The sequence below is a fragment of the Rhineura floridana genome, chromosome 10 (genome assembly GCF_030035675.1).
Source record: "Rhineura floridana isolate rRhiFlo1 chromosome 10, rRhiFlo1.hap2, whole genome shotgun sequence".
In the NCBI taxonomy this organism is placed as follows: Eukaryota; Metazoa; Chordata; class Lepidosauria; order Squamata; family Rhineuridae; genus Rhineura; species Rhineura floridana.
In genome coordinates this window covers 17,700,837-17,719,663 of record NC_084489.1, presented here as the reverse complement: position 1 = coordinate 17,719,663, position 18,827 = coordinate 17,700,837, and the positions used below count along the sequence as shown (strand labels likewise).

Here is an 18,827-nt window from a genome sequence, read left to right as displayed (position 1 = left end):
TTTCAGCGGGTATCTTTCCTTGCCCAATCTTTGTGTCATTGTGAGATAAGTTGGTGATCTTCCTATTTTGCAGAAGGGATATTGTTCCTAAATGTTTAGATTGATCATCACTGAACTGAGATTTGATAAATGCTTGAAAGGTTGACTAGATGTCTCACAAGAAGTTTTTGAAAGGTTGGGTTCATACAAGTAAATAGTTTTGTTTAAAATTCATTCGGTAATTCTTTGTCTAAACTATGCAGGGGGAGTATTGAGGTACAGATCTGTGATCTCACCTCTGTGAAGGTTTGTTAGCCTCGTTTCTTTTAAAAAAACTGCTAATAATAAGGACATGCTTCCTTATTGCTGCTTACGGGGAGGGGGAGGCACGGCAAGTGGCAGTACACTGCGTTTGTCTTAAAAGGTGTAGGAAGTCTCTTGCAACATGGGCATTGCGCAGCAAACTTACCCAAGTCACCTTCTCCTTAAAGCTCTTCTCCCAGCAGCTGTTCAAGTATCAAAAACCAACAGCTGATGAAGATGGCTTGGGTGACTTCACCATGAAATGAAATCCTAAGGGGTGCATTTCAAGTAGATTTTGGCGTACTTCATATTTGTATTCAGAGTGTGAAGATTTCAATGCATATGTCACATTGAAGTGTGGGAAGTGTGCTAAGCCAATAGAAAGGCCGGTTGTTGCCAGGCGCAGTGGCTTTGGCTGGGGTAGGTAAAGAACATCTGTTCCTGTGGCTGCTAGCCCAAGGAGGACCAGCTGCACAACTGTAAAACTGCTATGTTGCAAGATACTTTCAGAAAAGACTTTTTGACTTACTGGATACACCATTCAGCATGGGTGCATAGCACACTGTGCCTTTGAATACCTTGGAGGAATTGTGTGTTCAGGACCTTCAATGGAGCCTACAATTCAAAATTCTGATATTGTGTTTTCTGAGAATCTTAGCTGCAGTTTTTATAGCATTCAGAAAGGTGATATTGTCATTGCAAAAAACCCAACTGACCCCAAATCAAATATCTGTAAAAGAGTAATTGGCTTGGAAGGAGATAAAGTCTGTACAAGCAGTCCTTCAGATTTTCTTAAGACACACAGTTATGTACCTAAAGGACATGTTTGGTTAGAAAGTGATAATCTCAGGAATTCATAGATTCCAGGTGTTACGGTCCTGTTCCATATGAACATAAGAACATAAGAAGAGCCTGCTGGATCAGGCCAGTGGCCCATCTAGTCCAGCATCCTGTTCTCACAGTGGCCAACCAGGTGCCTGGGGGAAGCCCGCAAGCAGGACCCGAGTGCAAGAACACTCTCCTCTCCTGAGGCTTCCGGCAACTGGTTTTCAGAAGCATGCTGCCTCTGACTAGGGTGGCAGAGCACAGCCATCATGGCTAGTAGCCATTGATAGCCCTGTCCTCCATGAATTTGTCTAATCTTCTTTTAAAGGCATCCAAGCTGGTGGCCATTACTGCATCTTGTGGGAGCAAATTCCATAGTTTAACTATGCGCTGAGTAAAGAAGTACTTCCTTTTGTCTGTCCTGAATCTTCCAACATTCAGCTTCTTTGAATGTCCGCGAGTTCTAGTATTATGAGAGAGGGAGAAGAACTTTTCTCTATCCACTTTCTCAAGGCCATGCATAATTTTATACACTTCTATCATGTCTCCTCTGACCCGCCTTTTCTCTAAACTAAAAAGCCCCAAATGCTGCAACCTTTCCTCATAAGGGAGTCGCTCCATCCCCTTGATCACTCTGGTTGCCCTCTTCTGAACCTTTTCCAACTCTATAATATCCTTTTTGAGATGAGGCGACCAGAACTGTACACAGTATTCCAAATGCGGCCGCACCATAGATTTATACAACGGCATTATGATATCGGCTGTTTTATTTTCAATACCTTTCCTAATTATCGCTAGCATGGAATTTGCCTTTTTCACAGCTGCCGCACACTGGGTCGACATTTTCATCGTGCTGTCCACTACAACCCGAGGTCTCTCTCCTGGTCGGTCACCGCCAGTTCAGACCCCATGAGCGTATATGTGAAATTAAGATTTTTTGCTCCAATATGCATAATTTTACACTTGTTTATATTGAATTGCATTTGCCATTTTTCCGCCCATTCACTCAGTTTGGAGAGGTCTTTTTGGAGCTCTTCGCAATCCCTTTTTGTTTTAACAACCCTGAACAATTTAGTGTCATCAGCAAACTTGGCCACTTCACTGCTCACTCCTAATTCTAGGTCATTTATGAACAAGTTGAAAAGTACAGGTCCCAATACCGATCCTTGAGGGACTCCACTTTCTATAGCCCTCCATTGGGAGAACTGTCCGTTTATTCCTACTCTCTGCTTTCTGCTTCTTAACCAATTCCTTATCCACAAGAGGACCTCTCCTCTTATTCCATGACTGCTAAGCTTCCTTAGAAGCCTTTGGTGAGGTACCTTGTCAAATGCTTTTTGAAAGTCTAAGTACACTATGTCCACTGGATCACCTCTATCTATATGCTTGTTGACACTCTCAAAGAATTCTAATAGGTTACTGAGACAGGACTTTCCCTTGCAGAAGCCATGCTGGCTCTGCTTCAGCAAGGCTTGTTCTTCTATGTGCTTAGTTAATCTAGCTTTAATAATACTTTCTACCAGTTTTCCAGGGACAGAAGTTAAGCTAACTGGCCTGTAATTTCCGGGATCCCCTCTGGATCCCTTTTTGAAGATCGGCGTTACATTTGCCACTTTCCAGTCCTCAGGCACGGAGGAGGACCCGAGGGACAAGTTACATATTTTAGTTAGCAGATCAGCAATTTCACCTTTGAGTTCTTTGAGAACTCTCGGATGGATGCCATCCGGGCCCGGTAATTTGTCAGTTTTTATATTGTCCATTAAGCTTAGAACTTCCTCTCTCGTTACCACTATTTGTCTTAGTTCCTCAGAATCCCTTCCTGCAAACGTTAGTTCAGGTTCAGGGATCTGCCCTATATCTTCCACTGTGAAGACAGATGCAAAGAATTCATTTAGCTTCTCTGCAATCTCCTTATCGTTCTTTAGTACACCTTTGACTCCCTTATCATCCAAGGGTACAATTGTCTCCCTAGATGGTCTCCTGCTTGAATGTATTTATAGAATTTTTTGTTGTTGGCTTTTATGTTCTTAGCAATGTGCTCCTCAAATTCTTTTTTAGCATCCCTTATTGTCTTGCATTTCTTTTGCCAGAGTTTGTGTTCTTTTTTATTTTCTTCATTCGGACAAGACTTCCATTTTCTGAAGGAAGACTTTTTGCCTCTAAGAGCTTCCTTGACTTTGCTCGTTAACCATGCTGGCATCTTCTTGGCCCTGGCGGTACCTTTTCTGATCTGCGGTATGCACTCCAGTTGAGCTTCTAATATAGTGTTTTTAAACAACTTCCAAGCATTTTCGAGTGATGTGACCCTCTGGACTTTGTTTTTCAGCTTTCTTTTTACCAATCCCCTCATTTTTGTGAAGTTTCCTCTTTTGAAGTCAAATGTGACCGTGTTGGATTTTCTTGGCAATTGGCCAGTTACATGTATGTTTAATTTAATAGCACTGTGGTCACTGCTCCCAATCGGTTCAACAACACTTACATCTCGCACCAGGTCCCGGTCCCCACTGAGGATTAAGTCCAGGGTTGCCGTCCCTCTGGTCGGTTCCATGACCAACTGATCTAGGGAATAGTCATTTAGAATATCTAGAAACTTTGCTTCTTTGTCATGACTGGAACACATATGCAGCCAGTCTATGTCCGGGTAGTTGAAGTCACCCATTACTACCACATTTCCTAGTTTGGATGCTTCCTCAATTTCATATCTCATCTCAAGGTCTCTCTGAGCATTTTGATCAGGGGGACGATAGATTGTTCCCAGTATTAAGTCCCTCCTGGGGCACAGTATCACCACCCACAACGATTCTGTGGAGGAGTCTGCCTCTTTTGGGGTTTCGAGCTTGCTGGATTCAATGCTTTCTTTCACGTATAGAGCGACTCCGCCACCAATACGTCCTTCCCTGTCCTTCCGATATAGTTTATATCCAGGGATAAACGTATCCCACTGGTTTTCTCCATTCCACCAGGTCTCGGTTATGCTCACTATATCAATGCTCTTCTCTAAGACCAAGCACTCCAGTTCTCCCATCTTGGTTCGGAGGCTCCTAGCATTAGCGTACAGGCACTTGTAAGCAGTGTCTCTCTTCAAGTGTCTTTGGCACTTGTGGTTAGGCCTGTGGTAATTTTGCTCTTCTGAATTTATATCCTGTGCCCCTGCTCTCACAATGCCTACTTCTAGGCCTACCCCTTTTAAAATTTCATCATTTGTTTGGTTTTTATCCCAGGGGGGAGGTTTATTCCGAACCGGACCTTTCTCAGCTCCTGTCGGGTTTCCCCCCTCAGTCAGTTTAAAAGCTGCTCTGCTACCTTTTTAATTTTAAGTGCCAGCAGTCTGGTTCCATTCTGGTTCAAATGGAGCCCGTCCCTTTTGTACAGGCCCGGCTTGTCCCAAAATGTTCCCCAGTGCCTAACAAATCCGAACCCTTCCACCCGACACCATCGTCTCATCCACGCATTGAGACTGCGAAGCTGGGCCTGTCTGGCTGGTCCTGCGCGTGGAACTGGTAGCATTTCAGAGAAAGCCACCTTGGAGTCCTGGCTTTCAGCATCCTACCTAGCAACCTAAATTTTGCTTCCAGGACCTCACGGCTGCATTTCCCCATGTCGTTGGTGCCAACGTGCACCACGACCACTGACTCCTTCCCAGCACTGTCCACCAAACTATCTAAACGACGGGCGATATCCGCAACCTTCGCACCAGGCAGGCAAAACACCTTGCGGTCTACACGCCCATCACACACCCCACTGTCTATGTTCCTAATGATCGAATCACCCACTACAAGGATCCCTCCACCCCCTGGAGATATATCCTCGGCACGAGAGGATAGCTGCTCATCCCCCAAGGAATGGGTCCCTTCTAAGGGATCGTTTCCCTCTTCCTCAGCTGGATGCTCTCCTTCCCCGAGACCATCGTTCTCCATGATAGCAGGAGAGCTATCATCGTTGGAGTGGGACACAGCTATAACGTCCCTGAAGGCCTCCTCCACACACCTCTCTGCCTCTCTCAGCTTTTCCAGGTCCGCCACCTTGGCCTCAAGGAAATGAAGTCGTTCCCGGAGAGCCAGGAGCTCATTGCACCGAGAGCACACCCACGACTTCTGTCCAACAGCCAGATAGTCGTACATGCTGCAGGCGGTGCAAAACACTGGAAAGCCCCCACACCCCTGCTGGCTTCTTACCTGCATAGTTTTGTTTAAGGTTTATTACGTCAATGGGTTGGAGACTGCGGTTTAGTTGAGGTCAGGGAACAGACGGGCAGAGTGGGGGGCCCTGGCCTCATCGCTCTGCTGCCGAACTCGCTCTGCTGCTTAACTCGCCTTGACGCTTTGTCAGCTGGGGCCTTGACGCTTTCAGGATTTGGCTCCTAGCTCAGGGTGACCTTGGGCTGCCCTTATTACTTATTGCTCTGAGCTGTTTTACTTCAATTAAATAATGGAATAAATGAGAGCTACTTACCCTCTTTTCGCTCTGCTGCTTAACTCGCCTTGACGCTTTGTCAGCTGGGGCCTTGACGCTTTCAGGATTTGGCTCCTAGCTCAGGGTGACCTTGGGCTGCCCTTATTACTTATTGCTCTGAGCTGTTTTACTTCAATTAAATAATGGAATAAATGGGAGCTACTTACCCTCTTTTCGCTCTGCTGCTTAACTCGCCTTGACGCTTTGTCAGCTGGGGCCTTGACGCTTTGTCAGCTGGGGCCTTGACGCTTTGTCAGCTGGGGCCTTGACGCTTTGTCAGCTGGGGCCTTGACGCTTCGTCAGCTGGGGCCTTGACGCTTCGTCAGCTGGGGCCTTGACGCTTCGTCAGCTGGGGCCTTGACGCTTCGTCAGCTGGGGCCTTGACGCTTCGTCAGCTGGGGCCTTGACGCTTCGTCAGCTGGGGCCTTGACGCTTCGTCAGCTGGGGCCTTGACGCTTCGTCAGCTGGGGCCTTGACGCTTCGTCAGCTGGGGCCTTGACGCTTCGTCAGCTGGGGCCTTGACGCTTCGTCAGCTGGGGCCTTGACGCTTCGTCAGCTGGGGCCTTGACGCTTCGTCAGCTGGGGCCTTGACGCTTCGTCAGCTGGGGCCTTGACGCTTCGTCAGCTGGGGCCTTGACGCTTCGTCAGCTGGGGCCTTGACGCTTCGTCAGCTGGGGCCTTGACGCTTCGTCAGCTGGGGCCTTGACGCTTCGTCAGCTGGGGCCTTGACGCTTCGTCAGCTGGGGCCTTGACGCTTCGTCAGCTGGGGCCTTGACGCTTCGTCAGCTGGGGCCTTGACGCTTCGTCAGCTGGGGCCTTGACGCTTCGTCAGCTGGGGCCTTGACGCTTCGTCAGCTGGGGCCTTGACGCTTCGTCAGCTGGGGCCTTGACGCTTCGTCAGCTGGGGCCTTGACGCTTCGTCAGCTGGGGCTCCCTCGCTAGGGTGCTCTGACTTTATATGTGTGGCTGGTTCCTCCCAGCTACTGCTGCCAGCCAGTGATGTGTTACTTGAGGCTGATGGCTATCAGCTGGGGCTTAACTCTTTAGTATTCTCTCAGGCTTCCTTCCTTCCTGAGCGAGGGGCGGGGCTGTTTAGGCTTTTGGCTGCTTTTAATCTAATCAAGGGGCTGCGCCTTCCAGGCAAGTCTTTTGTGTTTGTTGTTTTCCCACCTAGAACAGCCTGATCTTTCTTTAACCTAGGGAAACAGAGCTTGTGGTTGTGTTTGAGGAAGGCTGAAGCTGCCCTTTTTAGCAAGGACTGAGCTGACTCTCTCCCTGTATGTGTCGGTGGAGTTTCCTTTTCCCCCTTCTCTCCGACTGGAATTTAGCCTTGTTTACAGTGTCCCCTGAAGCTTTCCTGCTAGGGTGGTGTTGAAAACTAGCTTTCTATGGGCTTCCTTCTCCTAGGATCTGTCTCCTAAGATATAGGTTGTTTCAGGATTTGGCTCCTAGCTCAGGGTGACCTTGGGCTGCCCTTATTACTTATTGCTCTGAGCTGTTTTACTTCAATTAAATAATGGAATAAATGGGAGCTACTTACCCTCTTTTCGCTCTGCTGCTTAACTCGCCTTGACGCTTCGTCAGCTGGGGCCTTGACGCTTCGTCAGCTGGGGCTCCCTCTAGCTCGTGGGTTGATAAGAGGACGCATTTGCTTTAAGCTCTGGCCTCTGACCGATTTTGGATTTCTGCGTGCAAGCCCCAACAGTCACAGAATTTGAAATGGCTAAGTGAATTATGGCTAGTCATCTGTGCTGACTTTACTAATTTTAAAAAGGCTAGTAATGTTATGTACTTTTATATAAACAAACAACATTATGCAGTTGGGACATTATGGGTTTAAGGGTCGTGATATGGAGAGAAATAAATGTCATTGCAGCTATTTAACAGTTTCAATTTACCTCATATATAAATCTTTCTCGCAGTCTTGCAGCATTATGCCTTGTAAATTGTATTTTGTAAATTGTATATTTTATTGATGTATTTTATATTGTATTTTTATATTTGTGTTTTTTGTAAACTGCTTTGAGGGCCTTTGGCCGGAAGGCAGGGTATAAATAAATAAATAAATAATAATAATAAATGCTTTGCAGGCTGCAAATCTTTGTAAGGCCTATATCTCCAAAAGTACCCTTGTATAAGGTAGCTATTGCACTTCAGCCTCTGCATGTGGGGAGTGTTACGGTGAAATTGCCTCCACCCACAAGGGATATTGAAGCAGTTTGCAAGTGCACAGTGTTTACACACTGTAGGGTTGTCCTCATCCCAAGTCTTTGCAGTTAATATGCCGCTTCATGAAGCCAGTTGTACTCCAGACCTTTCATCTCTGAGACTGTTTCTCCATTCATACTATTGGAACAAGAATAGATAGTCTTAAAGCTACACCTACCTTTCCAGGTAACTGCAGGTAGAAATATGCCCTGAGGTAATTCACCACTGACACAAAGCCCTCCTAACATACACCTAAACAAAACCTTGCTCCTGTATGTAATCTTAAACTGGAACTCAAGAGAAATGGAAAGTAGTAAGTTTAAATGTTGATACAGGAATACACCGCATTAACGTATGCAATGGGTCCAGAGCGAGTACGTAAACCAAAAATTACTTAAAGTGAAGCACTACCTTTTTTCACTTATCGATGCATATACTGCACTGCAATCGTCATATACGGCCATAACTGATGTAAATAACACATTTATAACTAAAATAAACACAGTAGGCCTTATTTTAAGAAAAAGTTTGTAGTTGGAAACTGATTGGGCGGTGGCGTCATGCCGTTAAGTGTCCGTTCTTGCAAAGCGAGCTTACGTAAATGGGAATGGTGCTACTGTAAATATGTCCATACTCGTGAGTGTCCGTAAAGTGAAGGTCCGTATAGCGGGGTATTCCTGTAATTTGCCTGTATTGAAGTTTTGGTGGAAAAGCTTTCCTTTCTAGAAGCTAATGGAGAGCATGTCTTGGTGGTTTGATCTTTCCAGAGAAGTAATCTCGGGAGGTAGAAATACAAGGATAGTATTTTTTTTTTTCAGTCTTGTTAATAATAGTGCTTGTCTTACAGATTTGTTTGAGAAGATGGTTCCTCTGGCAGTGCAGCAAGCTCTTACCCTCTACAACCAAAGAAAGGCAGACTTGGTTAACAGATCTATAGCCCAGATGAGAGAGGCCAATAATCTAGCAAATGGGTAAGCTGATGTCTGATGTCTGACTTTGAAAGATGTTGTGTTCTCTTGGCATACCAAAGAGATGCTGTTGAAGAAAATGAAAATTCAGTGTCCATAATGATCTCTTTTAATTGCTTTTTTAATGTATATCTGCCAAAATTGTGTATGGTGTTAGGAGAGAGCAAGGACATATTAAAATAAGTCTTCATTAGCAGTGACACTGTCTAGTGCTTTGTGTATGGCAGAAAGCACAGTAAACAATTTGGCTGTTATTTCGAAGATATTATTTCCTCCCATAACAATTAACTTTTAACAGATACTTTCAAGTTAATTGTCAGTCTGGTATCAAGTGTCTTTATAACTTGGTTGATACAAATTGAAAGGATAAATTGTTCTTCTCAGAGTGCTCGCTTCCCTCAATCTCCCTGCTGCTATTGAGGATGTGTCTGGGGATAGTGTTCCTCAGTCCATTTTGCAGAAGTCAAAGTCTGTGATTGAACAGGGAGGTGTCCAAACAATTGATCAATTGATGAAAGATCTTCCTGAACTACTACAGAGAAATAGAGAGATTCTGGATGAGGTAAGCTTATAATAATACAAATAGTCTGGAGTTTTAGTAAATTATGTTTTACAATACTATGGTGGTGGCACAACTTGAGCTGACAAAAGCTGACATTTCATTTGTTTAGAAGAAACTAGATCATAAAAGGTACTTGAAGTAGATTTGCATTTGATTGGATTACAAGGTTTCAGTGTGTGTCTATGTAAGTGTGTGTGTATTGGGTGTTCACTGAGATTAGACTTGTAAAGCAAGGCTAGACCTATTTCATTCAAAACACAGTGGGAGATAACCAGTTCTGGTAGTCTGCTCTCACAACAGCCATTCTGCTAGTGGGAGCCTCATTCTTAACGTAGCTCAACAGCCAAATCGGTGGGTGCCATGCACTTGTGAAAGATGTTGCATGATGACTAACACAGCTGCTGTTATTATTACTTGGTGATGGTTATGCTTGTCACTACTGCTTGGGCAACAATGTCAGTTCTCAAACAGTTTGCACTAATGTTATGTTGGATCTCGCCTACTGGATTGAATCCAGACTAAGTTGAACTTGAATTTAATTGAAATCATTCAGTCAGATCCCATTTCAGCGAGACCTATGTTCAACTGAATTAGTATGTATTCAACCTTTTGTTTATGATGTGATTTAACTAAAAAATATTTCTTCAACGATATTAGTCTCTAAGGATATTGGATGAAGAAGAAGCAACTGATAATGAGCTAAAGAACAAGTTCAAGGAACGTTGGCAGAGAACACCATCAAATGACCTTTACAAGCCTTTGAGAGCAGGTAATATTTACATTGTCATTAATTTTATCTTTGTGGTACGTTGCTTGAAATACATTGGCATAGAGCTGAATTCTGTATTGAGGTTTATCACAAAAGAGATTAGTGTAGTATTGGGTGCATTCTGATCAGGAAAGATATCAGAGGAAGCAATGTAGGAGCAGTCATATATTGGGCTCTGAACAACAGATGATCCCTTTTGAGCTTCCCTCTGAGTTGGTTACCTCACATGTAAAACACAGGTAAAGGCATTCTAGCAGGTAGAAACATTTGAGGGTTATTTCCTAGATTAAGTTTGGAAGAGATGGAATCTTAAGTATCTTTTTCTTTGTGGTTCCAATTACTGCTTCCCAACAATGGGGCAGGAGTGAGCTATGTTAAATCCTGACCCCATCGCTGAAATTGCTAGATTCACACAAGCGCCAATTTACTAGATTAAACTGAACTCAAATCTGGTAATTGTATAATATTCTGTGCATTGGATTAAATATGATATCTTTGAACATCAAATGTCTCCTTCTTATTTTTAAGAGGGAGCCAATTACAGAAATATCCTTGATAAAGCTGTGCAAGCTGACAAACAGGTTAAAGAACGTTATCAGTCTCATCGTGATACTATTTCACTGTTATGTAAACCGGAACCGGAACTGAATGCAGCAATTCCTTCGGCAAATCCAGCAAAAACTATGCAGGGGAGTGAGGTAAGAGAATGAGAAATTTCATATAACTACTACATTGGACAATAACGTACACAGACTTCTTAACAATCTAGTTCATGAGCAATATTCTCATGCCTAACAGTTGTTTGAGGGACTAGCTAAAACCAAGAACAAAGGATTGTAAAACTTTCATTGGATTTTATAACAGCGCTGTGAAAATGTTGCTTTCATGGGTTCAGCCCACAATGCTATTGTAATGGCTAAAGACTCGCTATAGACTATGTGGGGTCAATTGCTTAGATACATATACGTAAACCTTGCTTCTAATCCTAAATGGGCAATGATTATATGGTAAAGAGGTGTGTGATTGGCCCCAACCATAAAATGACGGGTCTTTAGACATTAAAGCAACATTTATTGCTATTGGAAAACCTTGAGACTGGATTACTGCTGTGTACGCTATCTGGGGCTATCCTTGGGTCTGATTCGAAAGCTCCAGCTCATACAGAATGTAGCAGTTAGATTGCTAATGTGGGCAAATGGCAAACAGCATGTGATCCTTCTGCTAAAACATCTGCACTGGCGGCCAGTATGCTGCTGGACCAGGTTCATGGTTCTTGTGTTGATTACAAAGCCCTGGACATCACGGGTCCAGGGTACCTTAAGGGTCAGAGGAGTGCTGTTAGTTGTCCCCCATGTTACAGAGGCCTGACTGGCCTCAACTAGAAGTCAGCCATTTAGTGTTGTTGGTCCTGTACTGTGGAACCTTCAGGATCAAATCTTCCATGTCTCATGTAGTTTGGTCTCAGATTTGTCAAGTCTGTGTTCTGTGATGCAACCAACTAGTCGCTGAGTTGGCCAGTGTAAGGATCATAATTGTTAAGATATGAATATTTTTTCTTGTACAATCTTGATGATGCAGTAGTGGAAGGAAATAAGAATTACAAAAACAACCTCTAGTTCTGCCTCTTCTGTTTTATGGTGCATGATGGAAAAATAAGATTTGAGCAAGTGCTTCAAAATACCAATGATTCATTAGATTTTATTTTCTAGGTGGTTAATGTCCTAAAATCCTTGCTAGCTAGTCTGGAAGAAGTGAAAAAGCAGAGAGAGCAAATGGAGAACGATCTCAAGTCAGTAAACTTTGACATGACAACTAAATTCCTCACAGCCCTTGCACAAGATGGTGCACTAAATGAAGAAGCCGTTTCTGTCACTGAATTGGATCGCCTTTATGGTAGTCTCACCCATAAAGTACAGGAGAGCCTGAAAAAACAGGAGGAGCTACTCAATAGCATTCAGGTATTTGATATTCTTTGTAATACATTTTGAAGGCCAGTTTGGCACAATGGGGCAGGGTGGCAATAGCCATTGGTTTCAAAATTCTTGTGTTAGTTCAAAGTTGCTGCCATAAATATTTACATCTAGTATATAAATGTAGTTATCCGAGTAGAGATTTTTGTGCTCCAGCCTGAAGGACCAAGTAATTTAATTCTATGGCATAGTGTGAACTTGGTGAAACACTCTTAAATTTCTTTTTTTCATGATAGAATTCACATCAGGAATTTTCCAAGATGAAGCAATCAAATAATGAATCCAATTTAAGAGAAGAAGTTCTAAAGAACTTAGCTGTTGCTAATGACAATTTTGTGGAACTTGTAGCCAACCTCAGAGAAGGCACAAAGGTATAGTAATATCATATAATGTGTAAAGACTAGCAAGACTAGTAGCAGTGTTCCAGGTTTTATTCTTCTTGCTAGTTTGTTTCATCGGAGTGAGTTTTAATTAGTGCCACAGAAAGGACTGCAATAATGTGTACACTTTATTTTTATTTAGACAGTTCATATACCACTTAAGTATCGTTGTCTAAGTGGCGTACAAGGAATACAGTAAAACTGAAATAAAAATTGGTTAAAACTATAAAATCGAAATTCAATTAAAATGCATGCTGAAATAAAGTCTTCAATGTGCACCGGAAGTTCAGCAGAGAGAGAATGCAGATCTTGGATTACAGATGTTGAAAATACCATACGGGTTGACATTTCATGTACATTTTACTTTGGTAGAATGTGATTGAAATGCCGCAAATTTTGTAGCAGGTTTTATTACCTATAATTGCAATAAATAATAAAAACAAAAGAGAAATTATAAATGAAATGGAAACAGAGCATGGGAAATTCAGAAAATGTCATCACTTTGGATCATATGAAACTATTAAAGCAAAATTCTTTAGTGGCTCTTAAATCATCATGGGCAGAGGGCTCTCACCTGCTACTTCTAACTGCAGATGCCAGTGATTGAACTGGAGACCTACATGCAAAGGATGTACTTTACCACTGAGCTACGGTATCTCCCATGTATATGTATAGCAATGAGGGGGAATCCCCCAAGGGGCCTACAGAAAGAAGGAGATACAGGTGGGATGAACAGGATTTGTTGCAGTGATACCTCAGCTTGGTTCCTGTACACACAGTATACATTCCCTTTATACACAAGGTTCTTTGTGTGTCCAGTCATTAGTACTGAATGGATAGTGAGATGTCTAAACCTGCACAGACATTTTGTTTGATCTGAGCCCCTTGCATCTTATTTAGGGCTCTCTGGACCAGAATGTACAAAGTGAACAAAAGACAAACTTGATACCACAGTAACTACTAAAACTGCATCATTATTTGACTGGAAACTTGATAAGAACTGTTTTCAGTATTTTCAAGATACCTTGTTCTGACCACCATTGTTAGAAATAAACTTAAGCCTCTTCTAAATTAGCTCTGTGGGCCCACATTGCCACTGTTTGTTCTGGAACTGGAGCTGTTGCAGCCCAAAGTAGGCAAGTCATGTTGCAAGATAGACAGGAATCCAGAAAAAAATTCAGCTAACACATACAGTCTTCAGACTGCCATTTTGTTAATTTAAGATATAAACATCAAGTACTTGCAGAGTGTATTTGCACAGACTTCCTTGGTATTCAGTTCCATGGGTGGCTGTTTGCATTTCCCAGTGATGACATTGCAAAGTACAGGCAAGTAAAATGTTTCCTCATCAGTTTTCTCAGTCCTTGGAAATATTACTTATGTCATTATTCAGTACTTTGTGTGTAAAATGCTTCTTAGTGGTGAATAGTCACTGTTTTCTTCCTAGTTTTACAATGAATTGACTGAAATCCTTGTGAAGTTCCAAAATAAATGCAGTGACATTGTGTTTGCACGCAAAACAGAGCGAGATGAACTTCTGAAGTAAGTTTGCTGTGCCTTCAAATAGTAAAAACATTTCATCTTAATGGCTTCCCTAACTGCCTTTGAGGGAGGAGTTCGTCCAGTCAAAGGTGCTTGAGATCAAAATGCATTTAGTGTAAATGCTTGCCAGTATTCTGTTGGAAAATTGCAGGAAATGCTTGAGTCCTGCTGCAGTAACTTCTTTGTGTATCAAGATGTTGGCTAATTAGTAAATGCTAAATATTTGTGCACTGTGTATAGAACTGCAGAATGTTCTCCAAGGTAGCTTAGACACTTGTTTCCCTTTTGAACCAAAAGGATAAGATGTACATAGGAAACTGAATGATACTCAGTTTGGCCAATTTTAAGTTAGTACAAAAATATGCAAGTTTTTGTTTCTCAGTTGTGGGACAGAATATTTTTTCCACATTGTTTTTTTCTCTGAAACTAATATGTAAAGTGGCTGAGAAGTGCTGCAACTTCAGGGTCACCAGTCGAGCTATTGGAGGGCTTTTTCAGTGTAGCCAAAGCCACAGTTTTGAAGAAAAAGTTGAATATTGGGAATATCGAGGTTCCTAGTATTTTTCAGCAACCTGCTGCATTCTTCTACTCTGTTTTGAGGCTTATAAATGTTCCTGTATCTGGTAGTCTGATATTGTGCAGTTTTGTAAATATTTCGTCTACATACTTTCAGTTTATCCAACAAATGTGTGTGTGTATCCAGAAAACTCTGTATGCAGGTTTACTTGCACTGTTGAATTTCCTTATCCCTGCGGTCCCTTTGCAATGTCTTGTACACCTCTCCTAGCCATTCTTTAGGGTCATGGAACCCTGTGGAATGTCTGTGATGCTGGCGAAGAAGGGGGGGGCACTTTAGACAAGCCATAGCATTGTAAGTGTGGAACATAATTTTAACATTGTTTTGCAGTGTAAACATCACTTTGGTTCTCTTAAATACTTTTTGATTAAAAAAGGTTCTCTTTAATTAGACCTGCTCTCTTAATTCTCCAAAGCTTTGACTAGATGATGATTAATCAAATTACAGAAGTAACTTGACCAGCTTTATTACAGATTTCTAGTCAGAGGGGTTCAAGGCAGGAAATGATGCTCCAGGTATACAAATATACGTATCAAAACATTTATTCTACATTAGGCAATAAGATATTGCAGCAATCCATCAAATCTTACGAAAGACATTTTCCTTTTAAGAGATCTGCAGCAAAGTATTGCTAGAGAGCCCAGTGCTCCTTCTTTTCCTTCTGTGCCGGCATACCAAACGGGACCTGCTGCAGGAAACAAGCCTCCTGCATCATCCGCGCCAACTCCAGCTCCCAGAACCGTTGTGGTAAATAAAGTAACTGATTTAAGCTAATATGTGGTAATGTAGTCCAGTTTAAAATGTTCCAATAAGTTAGTACTGCATAGCTGTTTCTTAAATGAGAGACCACCTGTTGTGTTGCAGGTGGACACTGTTTCTGTATGTTTGTTTAAATATATATTTATACCTCTTACCATTATAAATAAATTTCAAAGTGGTTTACCTAGACAAATAAAAATCCATAAACAATTTCAATAAAAGCAGTGTCCCAGATATCCATAAAACAGTAGGATATCAACAAGGGCAGTAGGATCCATGATACTAGTTGGCAAAACCCAAGCAAGCAAATTTGTGTTTAATAAATGTCAGAAAGACCCAACAGTTGGTGACTCCTGAATTTCAGAATGAAGGGCATTCCAGAGCATAAGTGCTGCCATTGAAAAAAGGTGTGCTTCTGTGTTGCTGCCAGACAGCATTCCACAGATTGTGGCACCATCAGCAGATCTAGGGGATCTGTTGGGTTTATATAGGGCAGGGGTGGGGGAAACTCAGCCTCCAGACTTCTCTGTCTGACCCTTGAAACTCTCTCAAGGCTACTATACCACTCCCCTCACTGGCCCTGCTTCATATCCCTAGTATTTTTACCTGACTGGAAATTGCCCTTCAACTCTGATGCCTCTTGTCTTGAGGGAGGAAACAGAGGGCTATATGAGTGTATGTTGAAACTAGTGTGTTGTACAAAGGGGGATTTTACATTAATTGCTCCACCCACCTTTGCCTCTCTCCCCATCCACTACTGACATGTAGCTGCCAGAAGGTTGTCCAGCAGAGAATGTGGTCCTTGGGTTGAAAATATTGGGGAAGGTAACCTGGCCCCAAGTTGTTCAAAGCTTAGACTTGAAGCCCTGTTTTTAGGCTCCTGTTTTCCTATAGGTTTTCAGAACCTATATTGAGTGCCATAAATGTAAAACACAGATAATAAATACCACATGTGATATCTGTGCAGAGTACATCTAATTCCATTTTCTTATTTAGTCTAGTAAACCACAGCCACCAGCACGCCCTCCCCCACCAGTGATTTCTACAGCAAATTCACTCGCTACTCCTGTACAAGCGGCCGCTGGGACAGCAACTTCTCCAGCTGCCTCTGCAGCTAGCACAGTACCTTCACAGGCTCAGGGGCCACCTTATCCAACATATCCAGGATATCCAGGGTAAGCTTGCCAAGTCTGAGCTTAACTTAAGAGATCCCTTAATTATCCAGTAATAGTAGCACCAAATTAAAGGATGGGGCTCCTGCTAGTGGAACAGTTATTGCGCTACGAAGCTGTCAAAATTGGATCTCACCCAGAGTATTATGACCATACCAAAGCTCTGGAAACCGTCTCTTTTTAAGAGAAAATGTAATGGGGTGGTGTATGTGTGGGGGGAGGGGGAAATTGTTCAGGTATAGAGCCAGCTTGAGAGGCTTGTGTCTTGCAAAGTTTTAACTCCTACATTCTGCCACTTACAGTCTTTTGTTTTCACAGATACTGCCAGATGCCTTTGCCAATGGGCTACAATCCTTATATGTATGGCCAGTTCAATCCGCCATACACACCTTCACCTATGTACCAAAATCCCGGACAAGGCCCATACCCGGGACCTCAGCAGCCTGGATATCCTTACCCACAACAGCCTGGATATCCTTATCCACAGCAATAGCATATCTACAAAGAAACACTGCTTGTTAGAGAAATTTGCAATAAGCATACTAAATCCTTAGTTTCAGTTAGTGTACCTCGCTGTAACAAAATGGTCTGTAACTTTTATTGGGTTAAATTCTCAAAAGTTCTGTGCTCCCAGTTGGATTCTGACTATATTAAACCTCTTGAAGGTTCAGCAGGCTGCTTCAATATTACATGGACAGAATTAGATTGCAAGTTTAACTGTGTGTCATCTACACGTAAATCAGAATTATTATTTACAAAAAGACATTGCCTGTAAATAATAATTGGAGTTATTAAGATGAAAAACAGTGGTACAAGCACTGGGGTTGATTTAGTCTACTAGACTAAATAGGGTCTCCTTCTATATTTTGTTTGTATTTTGGGTATGAGTTTAGCTACCAGTGTGTTGTTTTGTTTAATCAAGGCACTGTAAATCATAAGAGCAAAATAAATTGCATAGGAACTGTTTAAAAATGTTTAACTCCAGATATTTCTTAATACCCTATAACTAGTGTTGTATGTTTCTGAAGTGTGGGTGCACTCCTTGGGATTGGTTTTTGAAGCAGAGGTTTCTGCTAAACAGTCAAGGTTGAGGATTGGTTGTATTTAACTTCTTGTAATATAAAAACAATTCCATAAATCAAGATGATGTTATCCGAGAATGAGAGAAAATAAATCTGCATATTTTTATTGAATCTTTCAAAAGACTAGCTTTCAAGTTGTAAGACGTTCATCAGTGACAAATTACAATACAAGTTGCTAAATTGCTATGTATGACTGGCTGGCAAGTAAAATGCTTGACATTTATTTTGATAACTTGCTTCTGGTTTATCTAATGGTGTGGGGTCTGTTTGAACTGCTAAGAATCCAGTTGCTATCTTCAGTATCTTCCCCTTACTTCATTGTGCCTGTCCATGCAACCCTAGAAGGTTAATATCACATGAGGATAATCTGGGTTTTCTGGAGGAAGATTGAGCTATAGATGTGACAAATAATAGTTAAAAATTAGATTTTTATTAAGGACATGGTTGGATTTAGATGGTTTAGCAGTGTAAGCAGTGTTTTGCTATTGAAACTTGGGATGGAATCTGTCTATCCCCATGCAGATCTTGCCTGTACCTCTAATAAAGACATTATTTTGATGGCAGAAATATTTGCATTGCATGTGACAAATATAATCGGGAAAGGTAGAAATCTGTCCAGAGTCAGCCTCAAAGAATTTCAAGCCCATTTAGAGTCTAAAATTTAATCATACAGAGGCGAATTAATGGGGGTTCTTCCGTATGTGCCAGTACCTCACAGGTAAAAATATAGGGTAATATCCAAAATTAGTCATAACTGGAGTTAGATCCATTGAAATTAATGGACCAGAACATTGATTTCATTGTGTCTACTCTGATAATGACTTAGTAACAAATCATGGCTTGATTGGAGCGAGACAAACCATGAGCCTAGATTTGGATGTAATGCTAAGCCAAACCATAGCTTAACTCTGTGTGATGGGGCCAGAGCTTGGAAAAGTTACTTTTTTGAACTACAACTCCCATCAGCCCCAGCCAGCATGTGCTGGGGCTGATAGGAGTTGTAGTTCAAAAAAGTAACTTTTCCAAGCTCTGGCAGCAGCAAGACTGGGGAGGAATGTTGCAGCTGCCATCTTTCCTTGGGGAACCTGCACAATTGCTTTCTCATACTAAGCCGTGGCTCCGAGTCATGGTTCAGAACTGGGACTAATGTTAAAACTCTAAGCTTAGGGTAAATTAACTCTGAAGGATCTCTATGGGAAGGCAGAAAAAAATATTGTATCAGCCAGTAAAGCCTATAGAGCAAATATGCACACATTTTGTAGTAGAAGCTGAAAGAACC

The 18,827-nt window shown here is 42.2% G+C and overlaps 1 protein-coding gene and 1 pseudogene across 1 annotated transcript in view; both read left to right on the top strand.

The window, feature by feature from the left end:
- The window catches only part of PDCD6IP (programmed cell death 6 interacting protein), a 39,992-nt gene extending 22,212 nt beyond the window's left edge, over positions 1-17,780 (top strand). The window contains exons 9-18 of the mRNA XM_061586506.1: positions 8,615-8,738; positions 9,120-9,297; positions 9,955-10,066; positions 10,595-10,764; positions 11,776-12,024; positions 12,273-12,407; positions 13,864-13,958; positions 15,147-15,282; positions 16,291-16,469; positions 16,785-17,780. Of these exons, the coding sequence (XP_061442490.1) occupies positions 8,615-8,738; positions 9,120-9,297; positions 9,955-10,066; positions 10,595-10,764; positions 11,776-12,024; positions 12,273-12,407; positions 13,864-13,958; positions 15,147-15,282; positions 16,291-16,469; positions 16,785-16,959 (1,553 nt within the window). The 3' untranslated portion in view covers positions 16,960-17,780. The remainder of the gene's footprint in view (positions 1-8,614; positions 8,739-9,119; positions 9,298-9,954; positions 10,067-10,594; positions 10,765-11,775; positions 12,025-12,272; positions 12,408-13,863; positions 13,959-15,146; positions 15,283-16,290; positions 16,470-16,784) is intronic.
- Positions 425-7,379, top strand: LOC133365483 (mitochondrial inner membrane protease subunit 1-like; annotated as a pseudogene).
- Positions 17,781-18,827: the final 1,047 nt, after the last annotated feature.